Genomic DNA, 27,118 nt, shown 5'->3' on the forward strand with positions numbered 1-27,118 from the left:
TGCTTTTTGCTGCTAGAACCGTTCTCGAACGTAACTAGAACTATCGAGCTTTAGCAAAAAGCTCGAGTTCTAGTTCGATCTAGAACACCAGCCAAAATCACTCGAACCGCGAACTGGAGAACCGCGAACTGCGCTCAACTCTAGTAACAATGAGCTTGAGTGTGCAATGCAGAGGTGCTGCAAATAGATTTGCACTAGTGGGACACTAATGGAAGTGCAACAGCCACTTTTAGGATGCCACTAAGTTTACTCAGTGTTTGCTAGTATAATGGCTTAATAACAATGAGTTTGAGTGTGCAATGCAGTGGTGCTGCAAATAGATTTGCACTAGTGGGACACTAATGGAAGTGCAACAGCCACTTTTAGGATGCCACTAAGTTTACTCAGTGTTTGCTAGTATAATGGCTTAGTAACAATGAGCTTAATTGTGCAATGCAGAGGTGCTGCAAATAGATTTGCACTAGTGGGAAACTAATGGAAGTGCAACAGCCACTTTTAGGATGCCACTAAGTTTACTCAGTGTTTGCTAGTATAATAGCTTAGTAACAATGAGCTTGACTGTGCAATGAAGAGGTGCTGCAAATAGCTTTGCACCAGTGGGACAGTAATGGAAGTCCAACAGCCACTTTTAGGATGCCACTAAGTTTACTCAGTGTTTGCTAGTATAATGGCTTAGTAACAATGAGTTTGAGTGTGCAATGCAGAGGTGCTGCAAATAGCTTTGCACCAGTGGGACAGTAATGGAAGTCCAACAGCCACTTTTAGGATGCCACTAAGTTTACTCAGTGTTTGCTAGTATAATGGCTTAGTAACAATGAGCTTGAGTGTGCAATGCAGAGGTGCTGCAAATAGCTTTGCACCAGTGGGACAATAATGGAAGTCCAACAGCCACTTTTAGGATGCCACTAAGTTTACTCAGTGTTTGCAGGTATAATGGCTTAGTAACAATGAGCTTGAGTGTGCAATGCAGAGGTGCTGCAAATAGATTTGCACTAGTGGGACAATAATGGAAGTCCAACAGCCACTTTTAGGATGCCACTAAGTTTACTCAGTGTTTGCTAGTATAATGGCTTAGTAACAATGAGTTTGAGTGTGCAATGCAGTGGTGCTGCAAATAGCTTTGCACCAGTGTGACAATAATGGAAGTCCAACAGCCACTTTTAGGATGCCACTAAGTTTACTCAGTGTTTGCTAGTATAATGGCTTAGTAACAATGAGCTTGAGTGTGCAATGCAGAGGTGCTGCAAATAGATTTGCACTAGTGGGACACTAATGGAAGTCCAACAGCCAATTTTAGGATGCCACTAAGTTTACTCAGTGTTTGCTAGTATAATGGCTTAGTAACAATGAGCTTGAGTGTGCAATGCAGAGGTGCTGCAAATAGATTTGCACTAGTGGGACACTAATGGAAGTCCAACAGCCACTTTTAGGATGCCACTAAGTTTACTCAGTGTTTGCTAGTATAATGGCTAAAGCGGGCTTTACACACTGCGATATCGGTTCCGATATCGCTATTGTGGGTACCCACCCCCATCTGTCGTTCGACACGGGCAAATCGCTGCCCGTGCCGCACAACATCGCCCAGACATGTCACACATACTTACCTGCCCGGCGACGTCGCTGTGACCGGCGATCCGCCTCCTTTCTAAGGGGGTGGTTCGTTCAGCGTCACAGCTGCGTCACTGAACCGCCGCCCAATAGAAGCGGAGGGGCGGAGATGAGCGGGACGAACATCCCGCCCACCTCCTTCCCTCCGCATTGTGGCCGGAAGGCAGGTAAGGAGAGCCTCCTTGTTCCTGCGGTGTCACACGGAGCGATGTGTGCTGCCGCAGGAACGAGGAACAACCTCGTTACTGCTGCAGTAAAGATTTTTGAGAATGAACCCCCATGTCACTGATGATCGATTTAGCACGTTTTTGCAACGATGCAAAATCGCTCATCGGTGTCACACGCAACGGCATCACTAATGCGGCCGGATGTGCGTCACCAATTCCGTGACCCCAATGAGTTCGCATTAGTATAATGGCTTAGTAACAATGAGCTTGAGTGTGCAAAGGGCAGGAGGGTACAGTGGCAGGGTTGTGGGTCTGGGTAGAGGAAAGGAAGCCTCACTTTCTATCCCTCCTAATGGGGAAATGCAGCGAGGAAGTCCCTGAGCTTAGCTACACAGACGCTGTTATCTTTTGTAGTTGTTAAAATCTGTTTCCACGGACCTGACTGTCACCTATGGCTCTGAGCCTGCTGTTATTAGCCCTTACAAGGGCTAATAGAAACTTCTATCCCTATTTTGTATAGCGCTGTGTGTAGAGCGTACATAGCAGTATCCGAGACTGGAGCTACGCCAGCGGTGACTGACACCCAGACGCAGAAGAGATAATGGCATCTGGACGGGCAGATACCTGTTTTTATAATGCAGGGAGATGTGACATGGACATCCTATCACACTTGCCGTTGCTTCTCTGGCTAAAAGTCCATTTAGCTGTGTGTGTGTCTGGGATTGGCTGACATGCTGGCCTGTCTCACTACACACGCGCGCTTAGGGAAGGAAGACAAGGAAAAAAAAAAAATGTCGATCGCCATTATCCCAGCAGCAGTGATCTGAATGCGCTGTTCCCGCACACTATACGCTGAAATTTCATAATAGTGTGAGTCACAGAGTGACTTACACTATTACAGCGGAAAGCCAGCTAGGAATTAGCTGTTTTTTTGCTGCTAGAACCGTTCTCGAACGTTTCTAGAACTATCGAGCTTTTTGCAAAAGTCTTCTAGTTTCTAGTTCGATCTAGAACAGGCCCCAAAATCACTCGAGCCTAGAACTGGAGAACCTCGAATCGCGCTCAACTCTACTGGGGAGGAGTTTGGTACATGGCACATGCGACAGAAACCAGAGGAGTAATTAGCTTGGCTTTTTGCTGCTAGAACCGTTCTCGAACGTAACTAGAACTATCGAGCTTTAGCAAAAAGCTCGAGTTCTAGTTCGATGTAGAACACCCCCCAAAATCACTCGAACCGCGAACTGGAGAACCACGAACCGCGAACCGCGCTCAACTCTAGTCACAACACGCAGGGAGCCGGTCTGTCCATTTTACACGCAGGTTTCTGTCATTTACCCGTTACGGGTGTTCCAATTCAGCATTTCACTGTGACCCTAATAAGATTTCCATTTGGATCCTATTGCTAATATGCATCCCTGCACGGATTGATACGTATTACTTATACATAAGTGGATGTACTTACAATACTATACTATTAATTTTGTATCAGCATCCGCTGAAGAGCTCTGCTGCCCTTATACATATTAATTTCTATTGGACGTACAAGACACAATGAAATATATCCCTTTCCTAAAAGCAGACTACTTTAAGTGACATATAATCCAAGTCCAATTGAATTTTTTTTTTTACATATTGTGGCCACGAGTCCCTTTGGGATTCACTGCGTTGCATCTCTGACCTCTAGCTCACCGCTTCCTGTCACACACAGATAGTCCTTTGATGAAGACCTTATTGATCGAAACTTTCTGTTTGGACTTTTATGTTTGGACTTCCATGTAATAAAGAAGCTTTTTGATTCACAAATTTCGTCTCTACATTTACTGGTGTAGTGTGCTGGAGTTCTCTCTTTGATGAATGCAACTATTGCTTATTTTTCAAGCATACTTTAAAAATTCTGTAAAATCATGCTACGGCTCATTTTTGGGGTAGGTCTTTTTTTCGGGAAAACAAGGTACTATGTGCAATATCACTGTTTGTGTTTTGCTCCCGATATTACAAATGGTTTTAATTACATATAAGTGAAAATTAAGCACTGTCTGTAGTACAACAACATGGGTTTATACGAGGCTCCCCTCTATACACATATTGATGCTCAGCCTGAACAAACCTTGAGTTGCTGGTTCCAGTCTTCCGAGTTTGTCAAGAGGTGATATATATGAATATGAGCTTAACTTTGAAAAAAGCTCTGTCTTTGTCTTATTGTCCGTTTGGATCATTCCTCGGTTCCTGGTTTGTTTCTAAACTTATTCTTATTCATGGACTGAACTTACTGAGCTTTTCCCTGTACCATGCTGCCTATGGTACGGGTAGCATTAATCACCTGATACATTGCCTGTAAAGAATTGCTACTTATTTATCTTTCCTCAATATGATATTGAGCATCTAAATGTTGTAGAGCAACCTTTCCAGATTAGTCTCACATAATCCTCAGGTATTTCTTTCCATCGCTGCAGTCAGTTTGCAGGATCCAGGTACCATGATCATTTCCATTGTTCTTCTGAGTCATAGAAGCAAACAACAAATATGACCAAAGTGTCAAATCTTTCACACCTCAGACCCCATGGACTATAATACCCAGATGGCTTTTTTCACCATTTTCGTCAATGTTAAACTTTCTAACAGGATCGGTGACAGCATCCAATACAATCATGTACAGTAATGTATATGTAGTCTTGCAATTATAAAGGTTTAAAGGGTATATTTAGGACTTAAAAAAAAGCACTAATGACGCGTCCACGGGGTCCTGAGGGTTACTCGTCACTGGGCCGGTGAGGGTTTGGGATGTCACAGCAGCCAGGCCTGGTTTCGTGACCCTGGTGGTGTCCATAAAGATGGGGATGATGGGAGTAGTTATTCGTGACGCCACCGCTGCAGGAGGTCTTTTCTGGGGCACATGATAATGCAGCTCAGATGGTATAGCTCTCCACAGGCAGAGCTTAGGCCCCAGAGAGGATGTGAGGGGTAGTAGTCCACTTTTATGAAGGAGCGCGGGGCGCGGTAAGGATTAGATGACACAGCGGTTGCAGTTTAAGTTCTTTACTCACTGAGATGTCACCGCCTTTCGACTGCCGAACTCCGCTGTAATGGCCTCCAGCCGATCCCGGATAGTTCGAAGGTCAGAACCAGTGTTTCTTTCAGCGAGCCCTTCCTCCCTGCACTGTATTGTGTGAGTCCCTGCGGCTTGGAGCTATGCTGGGACTCGAGTCCTGGGAATGTTTTTTTGCCCGTCTCGTATGGCAGGCAGCGTGAGTCCGTAGATGGGGCCGCCCAATGGTCACGACCTCTGGCTCTATATACTGCTGTGCCCTGGGCACTGTGTGTGGGTCAGAAGACTTGAAATCCTCTGCCCCGGCTGATTCTGCTGGCGGGACTTGCAGTTCTCACCAGCCTAGGGCTCCGCACCCTGTAGTCTACGCTCGGTCCTGAGGGAGCTATGGCGCAGCTCTCCCCTCAGCGACCGTGTCTTCCTGTGTCTCACTTGTTTCCTGGTTGCTGACTAACTGTGTGTGTGTGTCGCCTTGCTCCTCTGTGAATAGCTCCTCCCCCCGGCTTCCTGAACTAGTGAGCAAAGGATCCACTACATTAGTGATAGCCACCCTCCAATTTCTCTACCCCAGCCCTGTCCCAGTGAGAGGGCAACTAACTGTGTATGGTGGTGGATTGTGGTGGTTTACCGGCAATGACCACTTCCTTACCTGGGATAAATACTGCACCTCTGGTGAGGTGTAGTGCCCTGTGGCAACTTAAGCCTCAGGGGCGCACTAACAGGCAGGTAGGTGTTATCTACCTGCCTGTTGTGCCTGGCATTGTTCTTGACCGGAACAGTGTAGTCACAGACTCATTCAGCTGCTTCCGCTGATGTCATGTCAACAGAGCGGAGGCTTCTCTTCTGCTCTGCTCTGTAGAATGGGTGGAACAGCGAGTGATTGACAGCCGCTTCTCCCAGTTGGGCAGCGTGGAGCCCGCTGTCAATCAGCATGACGTCAGATGTTCCACCTCATCTAGAGAGCAGACCAGAAAAGACGCCTACGATCTGTTGACCAAGCAATTGTATTGCTGGCAGGAGTATGTCTGTGGCAAATCTGTGACGGCGAAGAACGGCGTCGGGCACAACAGGGAGGTGGGTAGCAACTCACTGTCTTTTATTGTTTAGGGACATTTTTTTTTAAGTCTCGTATACACCATTTAAATATGTTAAAGAGGATCTGTCACCGCATTTCACAATGCATGCTTCAAACATTACAAAATTGATCTTTTAAACCTGAGGAGGCTTGAGTATTTACCCATGTCAACAGCGTTATATAATACATTTGTGAAAGTTTTCCTGCCTGATATTGACATTAGATTTATCTGGACTCATAAAATGCTTATTTTAACTTTAGAATTATACAGTCCATTCTGATACTTCTTAAAAGTAAGTACACCAGACTCATCAGATCTAAAATATTTAAGTAATATGTATTGAGTGTATATTGTGAAATCTGGCGAAATATCCACTGTTCTCCTATACATTTATTGGTTGGTTATTGTACTTATCCAGTCTACAAATAATGGATGCTGCTTTGTGACTCGTATGTCTGCTGATGTGCAATGTTGTTTGGTATTTTATTACTACTAAAAACAATATTTTATTACAAGAAATAAGAAAATCCCTTTTACCATTATTATTGCTTTGCTAGTTAAAAATCTTACCTTGAACAAGTGTTAAGTGTTTTAATGTAGCCGACTGTTCCCAGTCTTTTAATTTGAGGTCATTAGTGACTTGATTCAGTATTTTCACTTCCTCTTTCATTTCTTGTTCCAGGATAATATATTTGTCTTTTACATTAGTCAAATCTATGGACGCATTCCGAAAATATGTGTTCTGTTGCCCAATTTCCTTTAAAACAGAGAGTTGAAAAGTTTAAAAACAGTAATATTTATGTTAGAGTTGGAATAAAGCATGTGATGTTGGTGACTTTTTTTGTATATTTTTTAATGAAATATTTGGACAAAAATGGCTCGTGTTAGTATAACGTTAAAGGGGTAACGGCAATTGTTCAGCTGCAGTTTGTTTTAAACAAAAAAAACTAACTAATCTTTACTCACCCTCCTCAGGTCCAGTGCTGACTCTCGCCACTGCTACCGGTGTCTCTTTACATCAGCAGTAGTGATTAGTGAGCTCTACCATGCTCGGTACTCATATTGTGCAGTGAACTCTTGAACGGGCTCAACTCGTGTACTAAGTATAATAGAAGTCAATGGGGAACTCGAGCGTTTTTCTGGAAGATCTTCCATAAAAATGTTTGAGTCCCCCATTGACTTCCATCACACTCAGTACACGAGTTGAGCCCATCCGAGAGTTCGACTGCTCGTTATGAGTTCCGAGCACCCAAGCATGGTAGAGCTCACTCATCACTAGTCAGCAGTCAACAACTGAGCTTGTGTCATCAACTCAGAATGAACTGCTGAGCTCAGTGATTGTCTGCAGCTCTGCCAACATAGAACGTCAGCACTGAAGACAACAGAGACAAAGAGTAGCTGAGGAGACTCAGCTCTAGACTTGGGGAGGGTGAGAAAAGCACCAATTACTTCTTTTATAAACAAACTGCAGCCAATGGAGCGGAGTATCTGTCTATGGACAGTAGCCAGTATTATAGAATTAGAAGATTCATTTTTTTCGATCGATTCAGCTGATTTTTTTTTTCCAGCAACTTACACTGCAACTGTTCTAAATGTTATTTATGTATCTTAAAGGATTGTTTCATCACAGACAACCTCTTTAAAGAGAAAGCCACCATAATAATTACCATAATAATTAGCTCCTTGTCAAACTTCAAAGAACCCCAGAAAAAACAACTGGTTTTGCTGTGGGATGATGTGAGATAGTGAAATATGGGCTCTACCAAGAGAAATAGTAAATGTAATATACAGAAGACTTGAGGTTGTCAGAGTAGGAGTGGCTGCTCATCAGCAATTCTCAACGCTGGCTTGTAAAAGGAATTCCTGACCCTCAGTCCCAGTCTATCCATGTGCCTTAAAGGAGTTTTCCCAAGAACAATGTTGATTTTAATCAAAAGATTTTGGAATAATAGTAATTTTCACAATTGTATGTAATTAAAAAGTATTATCCTGTGCTGAGATAATCTTATATTTGTGTCCCTGCTATGTACTGTGTAATGGAGGTGTCTGACCATACAGGGACATGGTCTGATCATACTGTGACGCCCTGGGCAAGCCAGGGGTCACAGGTCATAACACCACCACACCCTACACCCCAGTTAGGAACACCAAGGCTAACCTAAAATCCTTGTTGCCTTCCTCCAGGGGCTGATGTCCACACCAGGGGGTGGGCCAGGCGGTTGGCTCTGCCCACCGAGGAGTTCACAGCCCTGGAGGCGGGAGAACCAGGCAGTTCAAGCCAGGGGAGTGAAGTAGAAGGAAGTGGTAGAGGAGCTTGAGAGAAGGAGTAAAAAGTGACAGTTAAGAAAGCCTGAAGCTGGTCCGGGTGTGTGACCCGGACTGAGACAGCAAGGTCAGCAGACGGCGGTGACTGTCTGCAGGGGTGACTGCTTGGAGGTTGCTGGAAGGACCGCGGATGGGTGGTGGCCCGGCGGTACCGGAGCGGTATACGAAGAGCAGTCAGCACCAGTGGCAGGGGCCTTTCGGATCCTGGCAAGGCTAGGAGTCACCGTGAATTTGCCCAATCCGTTAGTGAAGGGGACCTCTGGGTCTCCCAACAAGCAAGTCCCAATTGAAGGCAACAGTCCAACCGTTACAGAGAGACACCGCCACCGCCAGGGCACCAGTTTCTCAGGGCCAGCGCCTGCGGGCAAAGTAGGGCTCCTCCGGCACATATCCAAGCCGGGGAGCGGGTTACCGGTGGGAACCCATCGCAACCATCATCATCTTAGGTGCTGGAAAAGGGACCGTCACCGTCAACTACTGGGGAAAAGCAAGTGCAGCCGTCCGTGGGAACCGTCTTTCCAGCCGTGTGTTTTACCGAGAACTGTGTCATCGTCTCAGGCTGAGTGAGTACCACAGTGCCGCAAGGCACAGCGCTGCCCCCGCGTCCCTGCGCCCCACCAAGCCCTGCATCACCCACCTCATCACTGGGCCCCGGGACAACCAACCCCCTACCCACGGAGGGGAGGACTAACATCTAGCTGCTCCATACCATCATTCCCGGGATCCCCATACAGAGCAGTGGTGGTGTCAACAAATCACCACAACCGTGGGTGGCGTCACGGACAATAAACTATCCCAAAAACCAATCCCCTTTCACTCACGGGCGAGGAGCGCCGCTCGAGTCCCCGGGATCCGGCCCATCGCTCGAGCCACCGAGCAGCAGCAGCAGGCCGCGGGAGCCGCAGCGGCAGCCGGACCCGAGCAGTGGGAGAGCGCGGCGTCCCCTCCTCCGCCCTCGACAACTTGGCGTCACGAACAGGATCTTACCGCTCTGCCGTTGGGTAGAGGTGCGCCTTGTGACCGCCGGAGGTATCCGGCTGAAAAATTTCAGAAGTTGCCATCTTTGGCGCGAAAAGTTCCCGCTCGAGCGTCTTCTCGAGTAGCAGAGGCGCGAAGGCCAAAACCCCGCCCCAATAGAGGAGGGGCCGGAAAGAAGCTAAGGGGGACGCAATGGCGGCTAGCTGCATGTGAGCGCGGCTATGAAGGCAGGGACGCCAGGACCCTGCAGCCATCTTGTTCCTGGGAGAGGCCGCCAGCAACATGTTCATGCCGTCCCGCAGCACCGTAGCCCCCGCGCCTGGAACCGCGGCGTGGGTGGAGATCCGGACCGCGCAGCTCTACCAAGGGGCTGCAGGTCAAGATGCAGCTCCTCATGGAGGAGTGGGAGACCGACATGGCGGACGTCATAGCGACCGTGCGGAGACGCGAGGAGGAAGCAGAGGAAGGGAGGGTGAGTGACCCACGCCCCGATGCCCTCGAAGGGCTGGTCATCGCGGCTGCGGGACCCGGTCCAAGCCCTCTCCCCCCGCTGCCTCTCTCGCCACCCGTCTCGGAAGCCGTAACCCCGCCATTAGGCCCGCTACCACCGCAACCGGTAGCGATACCCAGCATGCCCGCCCAGGCGGGCCGACCTGTAGCCGGAGCCCGTAGTCGACCGGAGGTGTTGCCCTGGAAAGCCCCGAAAACCAAACCGGAGGCGTCTCCGGAGAAAGTCCCCGAGCCGGAGCCGATGACCCGCTCCGTGCCGAAGGTCCAACTGCAGAAAGCCCCTGTGCCCATCCCCCACACCTCGGCTGAGGTTGTGCCGGGTTGCCGATGCAAGGCAGCGACTAAGGCCACGTCACCGCGGGACCTGTCACCCAGAGTACCAGCAGTGGGCAATGTCAAACAGGTCTTGCGGGGGCCCGACCCGTGCGCCGGAGCTCACAGCAGCGCCGTACTGGGACAGGGAGCCGGTACCGTTGGGCCCGGAGATCGGTGAGAGGGAGAGGAAGAAAGCGGAACTGGTGGCCCGTGCAATCCGGGAAAAAGAGAGTCTCCGTCAGGCAATGTTCCGTGTCCGGGGGCCGCTGTACGAAGGGCAGGTGAGGCGGTTTGATGTCCGCCGGGGCTATGGGTTTATATATGAACCGGGCCTGGAGGCCGAAGTGTTTATAGCCCGGCGGGATGTGAATGCCCACCTGCCTGAGGAGAATCCCGGCCGTAACCTGATGCCGGGCGACATCATGCAGTACACCCGGCACTGTGGGGAGAGGGGGTGGTTCGCGCTAGACGCTAAGCTAAGGGGCAGCCAGGAGTCCCGTGTGAGCGCAGCGCCCCCTCCCTCAGGTGATGCCGAAGAGTATGAGTAATGGCAGCGGAGCACCGTTGCACAGTCCCCGTTGGGACCACCACTGAGTTTTGTTTGCAAGTTTGAAAAAGATGATGATAAGATGATAACCGAACAGTCACCTGATTGACCGTGATTTGCAACCGGCCGTTGCCGGCACCGTTGTCCCCGTGGGGACCGTTTAAAAAGTTGCATGAGGAACTGCTCATGGACAAGCCCGTGAACTTGCAGGGCAACCACAAACGTTAAGTGGCTTGTAAATAAGTTATGTTACCGTTACCGTTTCCGCATTTACCGCCTCCGGAGAGGCAGGTTGGAGGGAGGGCCCGCAGTGGAGCAGGCTGGGGCCCAGCCACCACAGGAACCGGTGGCTACCCTCTGGAGGGGAAGGACAGATCCCGCTCGGGTAACTTGTGCTGGACTGGGGTCAAGGGGTGCTGCCTGGGTTTTAGGGGCAGCATCAGGGCCAGGTTACTTGGGTGGGTGAGAGCGGCAGCCGCAACCGTTTTAATGTTTAGCAACGTTTAAGTACCGAACCTCCCGATGTAGAATGATGCCATAAGTTGTATTATGTTTACCTTTTATATATTTTTCAGAAAATAAAACCGGTGTTGGACGGGCAGCCCGCTGACGGTCTGCATTTTGCTAAGGGGGAATGTGACGCCCTGGGCAAGCCAGGAGTCACAGGTCATAACACCACCACACCCTACACCCCAGTTAGGAACACCAAGGCTAACCTAAAATCCTTGTTGCCTTCCTCCAGGGGCTGATGTCCACACCAGGGGGTGGGCCAGGCGGTTGGCTCCGCCCACCGAGGAGTTCACAGCCCTGGAGGCGGGAGAACCAGGCAGTTCAAGCCAGGGGAGTGAAGTAGAAGGAAGTGGTAGAGGAGCTTGAGAGAAGAAGTAAAAAGTGACAGTTAAGAAAGCCTGAAGCTGGTCCGGGTGTGTGACCCGGACTGAGACAGCAAGGTCAGCAGACGGCGGTGACTGTCTGCAGGGGTGACTGCTTGGAGGTTGCTGGAAGGACCGCGGACGGGTGGTGGCCCGGCGGTACCGGAGCGGTATACGAAGAGCAGTCAGCACCAGTGGCAGGGGCCTTTCGGATCCCGGCAAGGCTAGGAGTCGCCGTGAATTTGCCAAATCCGTTAGTGAAGGGGACCTCTGGGTCTCCCAACAAGCAAGTCCCGATTGAAGGCAACAGTCCAACCGTTACAGAGAGACACCGCCACCGCCAGGGCACCAGTTTCTCAGGGCCAGTGCCTGCGGGCAAAGTAGGGCTCCTCCGGCACATATCCAAGCCGGGGAGCGGGTTACCGGTGGGAACCCATCGCAACCATCATCATCTTAGGTGCAGGAAAAGGGACCGTCACCGTCAACTACTGGGGAAAAGCAAGTGCAGCCGTCCGTGGGAACCGTATTTCCAGCCGTGTGTTTTACCGAGAACTGTGTCATCGTCTCAGGCTGAGTGTGTACCACAGTGCCGCAAGGCACAGCGCTGCCCCCGCGTCCCTGCGCCCCACCAAGCTCTGCATCACCCACCTCATCACTGGGCCCCAGGACAACCAACCCCCTACCCACGGAGGGGAGGACTAACATCTAGCTGCTCCATACCATCACTCCCGGGATCCCCATACAGAGCAGCGGTGGTGTCAACAAATCACCACAACCGTGGGTGGCGTCACGGACAATAAACTATCCCAAAAACCAATCCCCTTTCACTCACGGGCGAGGAGCGCCACTCGAGTCCCCGGGATCCGGCCCATCGCTCGAGCCACCTAGCAGCAGCAGCAGGCCGCAGCAGCCGCAGCGGCAGCCGGACCCGAGCAGTGGGAGAGCGCGGCGTCCCCTCCTCCGCCCGCGACAATACCACACCTCCTGGGCCAGGGAGGAGGCAAAAGAGAGTATACAGATATCATTGCATTGGACCATAGCTGATTCTTTTTATTAGAGAAAACATTTCCCTGCCTGATTTTAACAAATGTTTTATCTTAAACAAAGAATATTTTGTGATCCTGTGCTGTAATGTCTGTATACTTTTTACTTCCTCTCCGGCCCAGGAGATGTGGTATGATATGTACGGGCAGACACGCTCATTACACAGTACATAGCAAGGGCACACACTTTATATAAGATTATCTTAGCACAGAAACATTTTAAATAACATCCAATTGTGGAAATTATGATTATTCCAAGGTCTATACATCAAAATTAACTTTGTTCACAGGAAAACCCATTTACATGATCATATGCTGGGGATGTATTGGTGGGAAACCCACTTTAAAAAGTATAGTTGCTGGTGAATATTCTTTTCACCTTATCTTACTTGCAGAATATTGGTAGATTAAGATGAGTCTTGCTTTTATGCCAGGTCCAGCCATGGCCATATATTTTTGTGTTTGATGAAAACGTTGCATTGGCCTTTCCTTCCACACAAGGATGGGACAGCTCATCCGAAACATCTTACCAATCTTACAAACGGTGTTCTGCTTTCTGACTTTCTTCTATGATGTCCATATCTCTTTGGTATATGAACAGAGCTTATTTTCCCAAGACAATGCTTTCAACAGGAAAATAAAATCTCTAAAATTTTAATTTGAGCTGATCCTGTTTCCTTAAAGAGTAACCGTCATTTCATTTTTTTTTTCATAAATCAATAGTGAACATGAAAATAATACACTTTATAATATATGTTATACAGAAATCTTATTCTTTGTCCTCTTGGACTAATCATTCATTACCAAAATTCTCAGTTTATGGGTAAATTCTGTCAGTTAATACATATTTTCCCATTGCTGAGATAGGAGATGACAGTTGGTACTCATAAAGTTCTATGAAGAACTGTAACTGTCATTTTAGGAGAAATTCCAGCAGAATGTCTGCGTCGGCCCCCCCTTCCACAGAATTTTAAAAGCACCATCTATCATCTTCTGTTTCTTCAGTAATAACTGAATACAGATTTTACCCATGAAATGAGAGTGAAAGATCAATCCAGGATGGGAAAGAAGCAGATTTCTCTGATAAGAGATATTACAAAGTTGTTAACTTTAGGTGTATTATTGATTTATGAAATAAAAAGTAAAATAATGGATAAAAAACATAAACTTTAAACTTATCATGAAGTATGTGTATTTGAGGAATTTCATTAAAATAATCCATAAAGTTGTAATAGGCAACAAAGTAAAGGGAAATAGGCACTGACCACGCTCATCTGTCCCAAGGTAAAGCCACTGAATAATTGATCCGGAGAGTGCTGGTCCTGCTGGTGCCGCTCAGCACAATTGCACAATCAAAGAAAGGAGAGGAGGTAGCAGCACATTCATCCGGGAACTTAAAAAAACTAGAGATTTATTTAACCAAATTATTAAAAACATTGTGCAGACATTGTAAGATACTGACACACCTCAGAAAGAACATTTAAAAAGAGAGAGAGAAAAAGAAGAAAAGAAGAAAAAATAAAAGGGCTCTGAAAGAACATTTAAAATATGAAGAAAAAAAGATGCCCTTATTTTAGTTCTTTTAGTCCCTTTTTTCTCTTTTTAGTTCTTTTAGTCCCTTTTTTCTCTTTTTAGTTCTTTTAGTCCCTTTTTTCTCTCTTTTCAAATGTTCTTTCTGAGCCCTGCCCTTTTTTTTTCTTCTCTCTCTTTTTAAATGTTCTTTCTGAGCGTTTTTTTCTTTTCTTGTTGCTATTGGGTTTCTAATCATCCATGATTATCCAGGTGTGTCTTGTCCAACTGTGGGTGGAACTCTGTCTGATTTGAGATGAGGTTCTTCTATATATTATGTAGCATGTTAGAATTATGATATACTATGATTAAGGGTGCACTATACTCGTGAAACACATCAGTGTCTTACAATGTCTGGACAATGCTTTTAATGATTTGATTAAATAAACCTCTAGTTTTTTAAGTTCCCTAATGAATGTGCTGCTACTTACTCGCCTTTCTTTCATTGTGCAATCTATAAAGTTCCTTTATTTCTTCTGTTAGATACATTGATACAATCATCATTGGACAAACATCAGATATCTGCATCAATTTATCAGCCACTATGCAGTTTCTGATATACCGTAAATATTCCCATGATAAACACTGCTATATTTTATGGTATTTGTGGTGCTTTGCAATTAACATACCTCTTCTATTAGATAGTACTTTGCGGAAATTGTTGTGTTTATGTCATCAATTTTTACTTTGCTGTCATCCAATGAAGCTGTTAGGAGCTTGACTGTATTTTGCACAATTTGGACTTGATCTTGGTTTTTCTTAGACTGTAGCGTGGCATTATTTATCATCTGATTTAGGTTTTTCAGGGCTTCGGAGTTTAGTGAGGTTTGTTCTTTGCAAGTTGAGAGGTCTTTTTGTAGGTCATATATGATCTGAATGTAATCATCCATGCTGTGCGTTTTTATTTCTGTCTTATTTTCTTCAGTATGAAGTTGTTTGGGGAATTCTTGTTGAGTAGTTTGTTCAAAAACAGCAGAATGCCCTACAAAGCAGGAGACAAACCAAGCACAAAACATTCATTTTACACTTTACATTGTATAATCATGGCTAAACGTTTTGAGATCGGTACTAGGGATGAGCGAATGTATTTGCCACTATTCGCTATCTGACGGATAATGGGCTATTCGCGCTATTCACTAGCCGACAGGATAAAACAATATCCGCACCGATACTTTCATTTTCATTTCTAACTTCCTGGTGCCTGTGAATACATCTGATGTTGCTTGCCCTCACAGTAACGCTGCAGACATCTTTGTTGTGGTGTTACTATGATTGGCTTAGCCGCACAGCGTCATAGGGGCTATATAAGGCATTTTGTGAACACGCAGTGATAAGGAGCTGGCAGTGGTGATAGATTGTATTGTGTGCGGGAGAGGGTTCTTAGATCCTTGTAAGGGCTGAACACAGTGTCCAGTAGCTGCTAGCAGCTGAAGAAATCGTAGAACTAGCTATAGGGACAGTGCAGTGCCTTCTATGAGATAGCGTTCATGCAGCAAAATCCTAAATAGTCCTTGTAAGGGCTGAAGCCAGTAGTTAGTAGCTGCTAGCAGCTCCATAAATTGCCAGGCTGCAAAACGGTGAATGCAGACATAGCTATAGAGCCAGCGTTAGTGCAGTGCTTTGTTAGGTGAGAGCGATCCATCTTCTGCCTGAAGCCAAATACCTTCATAGCACCAACCTAGCATCCTGGTGGTGGCTAGAGATGAGCGAACCGGTCGCGGTTCGGCTCGAGGTCGGTTCGCCGAACGGGGGTCCCGTTCGAGTTCGGTTCGACGAACCAAACTCGAACCTATAGGCTATAATAGGAGACAATCACAAACACATAAAAATGCATTAAAATATACACAAACAGTTAATAAACATTGCCATAACACTTACCGGTCCTCGCGATCCCTTCTGCACTCTGTCTCCTGCCGCTATTCCATCCGATGATCGCTGAATCCTCCCGGTGACGGCACTGCCAGCAGAGATGCAGGACCTATCGTGACGTCAAAATAGCCATGTGACCAGTCACGTGGCTATTATCTCATTGGCTACAGACTGGTCACATGACTGTGACGCGTCATGTAGGACCTGCGAGTGCATCTCTCCGGTACACGGTGCACATATGTGTATCGCCGTGTACCGGCGACATGCTCTAGCAAACGGTCGACTCCCCGTTCCGTTAGGGACCGGCTGACACAGCCGGTCATTAACGGAGATCACCGTTGCCATAGCAACGCAGTTAGCGGTGACGTCACCGCTAACCGCGGCTCCGAGAGCACCATTGCTATGGTAACGCATCTGTCAGCGTTACCGCTGTTACCGCTTACAGCCAGCACTGAACACTCACGGAGTGAAGGCTGCATGCTGCTTCCCGATTGTAGTGAGGATTGTAGTGAGGATGAGGTTCCCCAGCCCCAAGTGATGAGCTGGTGAACCTCATCCTCACTACAATCGTCACTACTACTACACTAGTGAGGATTGTAGTGAGGATGAGGTTCCCCAGCCCCAAGTGATGAGCTGGGGAACCTCATCCTCACTACAATCGTCACTACTACTACTACACTAGAAAGAAAGAAGACAGAAGAGCAGGATCGTAGAGGGCTGACAGGGGGTAATAAAGATGGAGTCTCTAATGTGTCTGTGTATTTATTTCTATTAAAGTATTTTTTCTCTGTGTGGTGTTTTTTTTTAACCCTTTATTGGAGATTCTTAATGGCCGGGTCAAACGTGCCTGACATTAAGAATCTCTGGCTTAATACTGGCTAGTAAAACAAAGCCAGTATTAACTCATGATTACCCAACAAGCCACCCGGCTCCAGGGCTGTTGGAAGAGTTGGATACAGCGCCAGATGATGGCGCTTCTATGAGAGCGCCATTTTCTGGGACGGCTGAAATCCGCAGCAGAGGCGCCCAGAAACCTCGGGCTAACCTGTGCTGAGGATTCCAATCCCCAGCTGCCTAGTTGTACCCGGCTGGACACAAAAATTGGGCGAAGCCCACGTCATTTGTTTTTCAATTATTTCATGAAATAAGTGAAATAATTAAAAAAAAACGGGCTTCCCTATATTTTTGGTTCCCAGCCGGGTACAAATAGGCAACTGGGGGTTGGAGGCAGCCCGTGGCTGCCTGCTGTACCTGGCTAGCATACAAAAATATGGCGAAGCCCACGTCATTTTTTTGGTGGGCAAAAAAATTCTGCATACAGTCCTGGATGGAGTATGCTGAGCCTTGTAGTTCTGCAGCTGCTGTCTGCTCTTCTCCATACAGACAGACAGCAGCTGCAGAACTACAAAGCTCAGCATACTCCATCCAGGACTGTATGCAGAAGTTTTTTGCCCCCTGAAAAAATTATGTGGGCTTCGCCATATTTTTGTATGCTAGCCAGGTACAGCAGGCAGGTACGGCTGCCCCCAACCCCCAGTTGCCTATTTGTACCCGGCTGGGAACCAAAAATAAAAGGAAGCCCTTTTTTTATTATTTCATGAATTTCATGAAATAATTAGAAAACAAATGACGTAGGCTTCGCCCCATTTTTGTGTCCAGCCAGGTACAACTAGGCAGCTGGGGATTGGAATCCGCAGCCCAGGTTGGCCTGAGCTTTCTGGGCCCCACTGCTGCGAATTGCAGTTTGCAGCCGCCTCAGAAAATGGCATTTTCATAGAAGCGCCATCTTCTGGCGCTGTATCCAACTCTTCCAGCACCTGCCTGCTATACCTGGCTAGCATACAAAAATATGGCGAAGCTCACGTCCTTTTTTTGTAGTTTTTTGGCAAAAAAAATAAAAAATGCTTCCCTGGATTTTCCATTGCCAGTGAAGGTAACACCAAGCAGTGGGGGTTAGCAGCCAGTAGCTGCTTGGATTACCCTTAGCTAGCAATACAAAAAATGCAGCGGGAGCCCATATATATTTTTTTAATTATTTATTTAAATAACTAAAAATAAAATGGGCTTCCCTGTATTTTGATTGCTGGACATCACAGTGCTGTAAAATAAATCTTTAAAAAAATGACGTAGCGCTCCGCGGTATTTTTGATTCTCAGCGCAGATAAAGCAGACAGCTATGGGTTGCCACCCCCATATGCCTGCCGTTACCTTGGTTGGCAATCAAAATACAGGGAAGCCCATTAATTTTTTCTATTTAAAAAATAGTTAAAAAAAAAATGACGTTGGGTCCCCCCATTTTTGATAGCCAGCTAGGGTAAAGCAGACGGCTGTAGCCTGAAAACCACAGCTGGCAGCTTTACCGTGGTTGGGGATCCAATGTGGAGGTCCCCTCAGGCTCTTTTTTATAATTATTTTATAAATATTAATAATTACACAATAAAAGTAGGGTCCCCCCCAAATTGGATCACCAGCCAAGGTAAAGCGGACAGCTGTGGTCTGGTATTCTCAGGGTGGGAAGGTCCATAGTTATTGGGCCTTCACAGCCTAACAATAGCAGGCCGCAGGCACCCCAGACGTGGCGCATCCACTAGATGCGCCAATCCTGGCGCTTCACCCCAGCTCATCCCGTGCCCTGGTGCAGTGGCAAACGGGGTAATAAATCGGGTTGATACTAGCTGTAAAGTAACCTGAGATCAAGCCCAGCAGTTTGTGATGTCATGGCGTCTATTAGATACCCAACATCATAAACTGTCAGTACTAACAAAAAAAAAAAATCGACAAAAGAAATTTATTTGAAAAAACAGTCCCCAAAACATTTCCTCTTTCACCAATTTATTGTAAGAAAAAAAATAAAGGGGTCCCACGACGACTCTGGACCGTCTAGAATATGGGGGGGAGACACTCAGGGAACGTATCCCCCATTTTCTAGGAGTGCGGACCCTTCATGTGAGGAGTGTGGGTGCAATGAATCTGCACTCACTCTTCTCGGGTCCACAGCAGCAGACTCCATGTCGTAATGGTTGCTACCAAAGCTGCAATGCCCTGCTCATGAGGTAAGGGCATGCCTAATCAGGAGAACTACTGTAGAGGAAGCTCTGCTCACTGGTATATAGGTGCTCAGAGGAAATAATAGATAAAATTAGTGAGTAACCTCGGCACTCTAAATCTCCCAGACTAAGTCAGTAAGTCACAACGGATAGTAATGCAAAATCACTCTTTATTAGTCCGTATTAAGAAAAAAAAATTTTCATAAGCATATATGTTTTTGTCCAAAACAAGTTACAAATGACGTTTCGGCCTGAGCCTTCGTCAGATTGGACTTATCTGCATGTAATCATGAAAAATGACAATAATCAGTATCACATAAGAGTGAGAGAACAATAACATAAACTCAAACAATGTAGAGGTACAATTGGGATGCAGCAAAAAAATTCCAACACAGCAAGAAATGAAACACATGATACAAATGTCATAATACAGTACAAGGACAATATAGTAATGACAAATATGGGGTCAGAGTAGGCTTAGACAGCTCTGGTACGAAAGAGATGTCAATCATAAAGTAACATGTGCAGTAGGTGTAGAGCTACAGTATGCATGGCAGAGCTAATGGGTAGACCAACCATAGAAAAAGAACGGAGAAAAAGTGGAGAAAAAATGGAGAAAAAAATGGAGAAAAAGTGGAGAAAAAGTGGAGAAAAAGTGGAGAAAAAGTGGGGAAAAAGTGGAGAATAAGTGGAGAATAAGTGGAGAATAAGTGGAGAAAAAATGGAGAAAAAGTGGAGAAAAAATGGAGAAAAAGTGGAGAAAAAGTGGAGAAAAAGTGGAGAAAAAATGGAGAAAAAAATGGAGAAAAAGTGGAGAAAAAGTGGAGAAAAAAAGTGGAGAACAAGTGGAGAAAAAGTGGAGAAAAAAAAAAGAAAAAGTGGAGAAAAAGTGGAGAAAAAGTGGAGAAAAAGTGGAGAAAAAATGGAGAAAAAAATGGAGAAAAAGTGGAGAAAAAGTGGAGAAAAAGTGGAGAAAAAGTGGAGAAAAAAAATGGAGAAAAAGTGGAGAATAAGTGGAGAAAAAATGGAGAAAAAGTGGAGAAAAAGTGGAGAAAAAGTGGAGAAAAAGTGGAGAAAAAAATGGAGAAAAAGTGGAGAAAAAGTGGAGAAAAAATGGAGAAAAAATGGAGAAAAAGTGGAGAAAAAGTGGAGAAAAAATGGAGAAAAAGATGGAGAAATAGTGGAGAAAAAAATGGAGAAAAAGTGGAGAAAAAGTGGAGAAAAAGTGGAGAAAAAAATGGAGAAAAAGTGGAGAAAAAGTGGAGAAAAAGTGGAGAAAAAATGGAGAAAAAATGGAGAAAAAGTGGAGAAAAAGTGGAGGAAAAAAGTGGAGGAAAAAGTGGAGAAAAAGTGGAGAAAAAGTGGAGAAAAAGTGGAGAAAAAGATGGAGAAAAAGTGGAGAAAAAGATGGAGAAAAAGTGGAGAAAAAGTGGAGAAAAAAATGGAGAAAAAGTGGAGAAAAAGTGGAGAAAAAGTGGAGAAAAAATGGAGAAAAAATGGAGAAAAAGTGGAGAAAAAGTGGAGAAAAAATGGAGAAAAAGTGGAGAAAAAAATGGAGAAAAAGTGGAGAAAAAGTGGAGAAAAAAAGGAGAAAAAGATGGGGAAATTGTGGAGAAAAAAATGGAGAAAAAGTGGAGAAAAAAATGGAGAAAAAGTGGAGAAAAAGTGGAGAAAAAATGGAGAAAAATGGAGAAAAAGTGGAGAAAAAAAGGAGAAAAAGATGGAGAAAAAGTGGAGAAAAAAATGGAGAAAAAGTGGAGAAAAAGTGGAGAAAAAGTGGAGAAAAAAATGGAGAAAAAGTGGAGAAAAAATGGAGAAAAAATGGAGAAAAAGTGGAGAAAAAATGGAGAAAAAGATGGAGAAAAAGTGGAGAAAAAAATGGAGAAAAAGTGGAGAAAAAGTGGAGAAAAAGATGGAGAAAAAGTGGAGAAAAAAATAGAGAAAAAGTGGAGAAAAAAATGGAGAAAAAGTGGAGAAAAAATGGAGAAAAAATGGAGAAAAAGTGGAGAAAAAATGGAGAAAAAGTGGAGAAAAAAAATGGAGAAAAAGTGGAGAAAAAGTGGAGAAAAAGTGGAGAAAAAGTGGAGAAAAAAATGGAGAAAAAGTGGAGAAAAAATGGAGAAAAAATGGAGAAAAAGTGGAGAAAAAGTGGAGAAAAAATGGAGAAAAAGATGGAGAAATAGTGGAGAAAAAAATGGAGAAAAAGTGGAGAAAAAGTGGAGAAAAAGTGGAGAAAAAAATGGAGAAAAAGTGGAGAAAAAGTGGAGAAAAAGTGGAGAAAAAATGGAGAAAAAATGGAGAAAAAGTGGAGAAAAAGTGGAGGAAAAAAGTGGAGGAAAAAGTGGAGAAAAAGTGGAGAAAAAGTGGAGAAAAAGTGGAGAAAAAGATGGAGAAAAAGTGGAGAAAAAGATGGAGAAAAAGTGGAGAAAAAGTGGAGAAAAAAATGGAGAAAAAGTGGAGAAAAAGTGGAGAAAAAGTGGAGAAAAAATGGAGAAAAAGTGGAGAAAAAGTGGAGAAAAAATGGAGAAAAAGTGGAGAAAAAAATGGAGAAAAAGTGGAGAAAAAGTGGAGAAAAAAAGGAGAAAAAGATGGGGAAATTGTGGAGAAAAAAATGGAGAAAAAGTGGAGAAAAAAATGGAGAAAAAGTGGAGAAAAAGTGGAGAAAAAATGGAGAAAAATGGAGAAAAAGTGGAGAAAAAAAGGAGAAAAAGATGGAGAAAAAGTGGAGAAAAAAATGGAGAAAAAGTGGAGAAAAAGTGGAGAAAAAGTGGAGAAAAAAATGGAGAAAAAGTGGAGAAAAAATGGAGAAAAAATGGAGAAAAAGTGGAGAAAAAATGGAGAAAAAGATGGAGAAAAAGTGGAGAAAAAAATGGAGAAAAAGTGGAGAAAAAGTGGAGAAAAAGATGGAGAAAAAGTGGAGAAAAAAATAGAGAAAAAGTGGAGAAAAAGTGGAGAAAAAAATGGAGAAAAAGTGGAGAAAAAATGGAGAAAAAATGGAGAAAAAGTGGAGAAAAAATGGAGAAAAAGTGGAGAAAAAAAATGGAGAAAAAGTGGAGAAAAAGTGGAGAAAAAGTGGAGAAAAAGTGGAGAAAAAAATGGAGAAAAAGTGGAGAAAAAGTGGAGAAAAAGTGGAGAAAAAATGGAGAAAAAATGGAGAAAAAGTGGAGAAAAAGTGGAGAAAAAGTGGAGAAAAAGTGGAGAAAAAATGGAGAAAAAATGTAGAAAAAGTGGAGAAAAAATGGAGAAAAAGTGGAGAAAAAGTGGAGCACCCTTTGGTGCCTTTCATGTGGCACTAAGGGGTGCTTAGCTTTGTATTTAGCCAAAAAAATGAAAAAAAAAATGACGTAGGGTTCCCCCTAGTTTTGTAGCCAGCTAGGGTAAAGCAGACGGCTGCAGCCTGCAGACCACAGCTGGCAACCTCACCTTGGCTGGTAATCCAAAACTGAGGGCACCCCACGCTGTTATTTTAAATTAAATAAATAATTTTAAAAAAAAACACGTAGGGGTCCCCCAAAATTGGATCACCAGCCAAGGTAAAGCAGACAGCTGGGGCCTGATATTCTCAGACTAGGGAGGTCCATGGTTATTGGACTCTCCCCAGCCTAAAAATAGCAGGCCGCAGCCGCCCCAGAAGTGGCGCATCCATTAGATGCGCCAATCCTGGTGCTTCGCCCCAGCTCATCCCGCGCCCTGGTGCGGTGGCAAACGGGGTAATATATGGGGTTAATACCAGATGTGTAATGTCACCTGGCATCAAGCCCTGGGGTTGGTGAGGTCAGGCGTCTATCAGATACCCGACATCACCAACCCAGTCAGTAATAAAAAAAAATAGACGACAAACACATTTTTATTTGAAAAAACACTCCCCAAAACATTCCCTCTTTAACCAATTTATTAGAATGAAAAACAAATCCAGGTCTGGTGTAATCCAAGGGGTTGCCATGACGATCCACACTGTCCCAGTCAATGAAGAGCAGGATGTTCCCCATTGGCTGGGAGAGCAGTGCAGTGACCTGAGCTAACATCAATGGGTCAGCCCAGGTCACTGCGGGGCATGACAAGTGCTGCTGTCAGCGAGGTACATTACCTGCGCTGATCTCCAGCACACTGACAGCCCCTGTCACTGAGTTCAATGACCGGCACCTTCACACCAAGTATCGCGAGAGGCCCGTGACGTCACCGCTAGTCAGTCTCGGGTCGGAAGCGAGAGAAGGTGATGTGACAAGCGGCGGCCATGGAGAACAGTGACAGCGCTGAGGTCGAGATGGCGGGACTTCATCACCGCAGGTAAGCCGAGCGGGACCATGTGTGTGTGTGTGTGTGTGTGTGTGTGTGTGTGTGTACGTGTGTACAATACATGCCGTGGGCAGGAGGGGGCGGAGCGAGCTGAGCGGGGAAGTGTGGGCTTCCTGCACGTAACTAGGATAAACATCGGGTTACTAACCAAAGCGCTTTGGTTGGATACCCGATGTTTATCTTGGTTACCAGCTTCTGGCAAGCTGCCAGCGATGGCTCCTGCACACTGTAGCTGTAAAAAGCCCTGCTTTTTGCTGCTAGAACCGTTCTCGAACGTATCTAGAACTATCGAGCTTTTGCAAAAAGCTCGAGTTCTAGTTCGATCTCGAACAGCCCCCAAAATCACTCGAGCATAGAACTGGAGAACCTCGAACCTCGAACCGCGCTCAACTCTAGTGGTGGCATCTTCATATCTTATAGAACCTACATAGTGTCCTGCTCTTACTAAAACACAGTGTCAGTGTTACCAAATTTTTAATTAATACTCGGTGTCAGTGGCTCTACTTCTGCCTGAAGCCAAATACCTTCATAGCACCAAAATAGCATCCTGGTGGTGACTTCATATCTTACAGAACCTACATAGTGTCCTGCTCTTACTAAAACACAGTGTCAGTGATACCAAATTTTAAATAATATTCGGTGTCAGTGCCTCTACGTCTGCCTGAAGCCAAATACCTTCATAGCATCAACCTAGCATCCTGATGGTGGTGACTTCATATCTTACAGAACCTAGATAGTGTCCTGCTCTTTCTAAAACACAGTGTCAGTGTTACCAAATTTTTAATTAATACTCGGTGTCAGTGGCTGTATTTCTGCCTGAAGCTAAATACCTTCATTGCACCAAAATAACATCCTGATGGTGACTTCATATCTTACAGAACCTACATAGTGTCCTGCTCTTACTAAAACACAGTGTCAGTAATTCCCTGGTTACCTACTCTCTGGTTACCAAGCCTTTAACCCTGCCCTCAGCCAAGATGGTGGAGCATGCTTCCAATAAGCTCCTCCCTCGTCACCTGTTTGTCTTGAGTATCCTGCCTGGTTCAACACTCATTACTTGAGTATTGTGTAAAGCTTCTGCTTGCAGTTCTCTTGCTGGAACCGTCTCTTTCCAGATTATTCCTTCCTCCTAATCTGTATCCTGCACGCCTGTCAGCAACCTGTTTATTGTCTGCACCTGCCGTGGAACGACAAGTCCCAGACTGTACCTTAGTTCCCTTTTGTCAGTGTACTTGCCGCTTCCAGCATTCTCCCTGGTTCCCGCCATTGGACTCCAGCCATTACCACCAGTATCGTGACAGAATACTCAAGCCTTAAGAATGGAGTCCGCTAGGAATATGGATGCACATATGAAGCAGATGCAAGCCGCAATGTCCAGTATGCGCGCTGAACTTCAAACTTACAAAACCAAACATGAGGCTTTTGAAGGACAGTCTAATCACCAAGCCCAGGTCTATGGACAAGCAATTCAAGATCTTCGCAGTACCGTGCAGGCACTATCGGATCGGCTTGCTATCCTGGAAAATCAGTCTTCTGCTTCAGAAGTCCCCCTACCTGCAATCATGCCTAAGTTGCCACCGTTTAGATTTGGTGAGACCGCGACATATTCCGGGGTTTCCTCAACCAGTGCCGACTATATTTTGACGCAAATGCCAGTCAGTTCCCTACGGACCGATCTAAAGTATTGTGCATCATTATGTTACTTACTCATAAAGCCATTGTTTTGGCTAATCCATTAATTGAGACTGATGTTCCCCAGCTGAATCACTTAGAAGTGTTTCTTGAAGCTATGAGTCAAATGTTTGATGATCCCAATCGTGGCGCCACAGCCGAGGCTGCTTTACCAGTATTACGCCAAGGCCGACGCCCTGTAACCGAATAAGCGATGGACTTTAAAAGATGGTCCGTTGATACTGATTGGAATAACGCAGCAAAATTATCATTTTTCAAAAAAGGACTATCCAATTCATTAAAAGGTGAGCTTGCCCATGGTGAGAGCCCAGTACAATTGGATGCGTTTATTAATAATTGCATTTGGATTGACACCAAACTATCTGAAAGGCGACAGGAGAAATGGTCTGCCTGGAATTATGACATTAATCAAACTACCTCTCCCTCTGTTGTCATGCCCAGGGAGGCCCAAAAGAGAAGTTCCCGAGAACCTGACACTGAACCTACGCAGATAGACTCCATCTTGAAACGGGAAAGTGCAGAGCGAAGGGAGCGTAGGTTCCGGGACTATTTGTGCCTTTACTGTGGAAAGTCGGATCACTTCCTTATCAACTGCCCCAGCCTCTCTCAGAAGTTAGTTGCAGCTCTGACAGATCTAGACTTCGCTGATGCAGACTCCACTATCTCAGGGCCAGAGACACCAGAGAAGACAGCTGTCCATTCCATCTCAGCAGTGGCTCCTCACCTTAATGGAGGAAATAAGGACTCTCATTGTTTTCTTCCAGTCAAGCTCCTAATCAACTCACAGTTGATTTCCACCTCTGCTATGGTAGACTCGGGAGCTAGTGGCAATTTCATGGATCTATCTTTTGCTCGGAAACATGAAGTTAAATGTCACACAAAATCCTCACCTGTGGTTATGCAGACAGTTGATGGCTCCCCATTAAGCTCAGGGCCAGTGGATCAGGAAACAGTGCCACTTGAAATCCTCATAACTCCTTGTCACCATGAAGTACTTCCGTTCTTATTAATTTCGTCACCACATTTTCCTGTCATCCTGGGTCTACCCTGGTTGCAAGTGCAGAATCCAACCATTAACTGGGAAACTAAAGATGTAATATTTTCATCTGACAAAACTCCTCTGGTAGCTCCATCTGAACCAGATTCAAATGTTTCCATGGACGATAGCAAGGCAACAGGGTTACCTCCTGCATACAGTGACTTTACAGATGTTTGTGATAAACAAAATGCAGATAAGCTCCCCCCTCACCGCCCTTATGATTGTCCAGTAGAATTACTCCCTGGTGCACTCGTACCATTCGGACACATTTACCCTTTGGCAAACCCAGAATTACAGGCCCTCAAGAACTATATCGATGTAAATTTAGCCAAGGGATTTATACGTCCATCCTCCTCACCAGCCGGTGCACCCATATTCTTTGTAAAAAATAAAAATGGCTCCTTAAGACCCTGCATAGATTACCGTGAGCTTAATAAAATTACCATCAAGAATCGCTACCCACTACCCTTGATTCCAGAGCACCTAGAAAGAGTAGGACATGCAAGGATCTATAGCAAATTAGACCTAAGAGGCGCATACAACTTAGTCCGCATAAGACCTGGGGATGAATGGAAGACTGCCTTCAGATCCCGTTACGGACATTTTGAGTATTTAGTGATGCCTTTTGGTCTTTGTAATGCTCCAGCCACCTTCCAACACCTCATCAACGACATTTTTAGAGACCTCCTGGACCAGTTTGTAATAATTTATCTCGATGACATCTTGATCTTTTCCAACTCAGTGGAAGTATACCATCGTCATGTGGCACTTGTTTTGGAACAATTAAGACAGAATTGACTCTACATTAAGATCGTAAAATGTGAATTTCACCAAGATGAGATACAATTCCTCAGTTACATTATCTCCCCTCAAGGTCTACGCATGGACTCTACTGTAGTTAGATTAAGGCGATTCTGGACTGGCCAACTCCTAAAAGCATAAAACAAGTTCAACGCTTTATTGGCTTTACTAATTTTTATGGACGTTTCATTAAAAACTTTTCGGAGATCATTGGTCCCATCACACAACTTACTAAGAAGGCACACATCTTTGAATGGTCCCCCGAAGTAGAGAAATCCTTTTCCTGTTTAAAAGCCAAGTTTACAACAGTCCCTGTGT

General features: G+C 45.3%; 1 protein-coding gene across 2 annotated transcripts in view; it reads right to left on the reverse strand.

The window, feature by feature from the left end:
* LOC142290417 (macrophage scavenger receptor types I and II-like) overlaps positions 1 to 27,118 on the reverse strand; it is a 240,175-nt gene that overhangs the window by 96,169 nt on the left and 116,888 nt on the right. For both annotated transcript variants that reach the window (XM_075334377.1, XM_075334371.1), the window contains 2 exons: positions 14,686 to 15,038; positions 6,468 to 6,654 (listed from right to left, as the gene is read on the reverse strand). In XM_075334377.1, coding sequence (XP_075190492.1) covers positions 6,468 to 6,654; positions 14,686 to 15,038 — 540 coding nt within the window. The remainder of the gene's footprint in view (positions 1 to 6,467; positions 6,655 to 14,685; positions 15,039 to 27,118) is intronic.

The sequence above is a fragment of the Anomaloglossus baeobatrachus genome, chromosome 1 (assembly GCF_048569485.1).
Source record: "Anomaloglossus baeobatrachus isolate aAnoBae1 chromosome 1, aAnoBae1.hap1, whole genome shotgun sequence".
Taxonomy (NCBI): Eukaryota; Metazoa; Chordata; class Amphibia; order Anura; family Aromobatidae; genus Anomaloglossus; species Anomaloglossus baeobatrachus.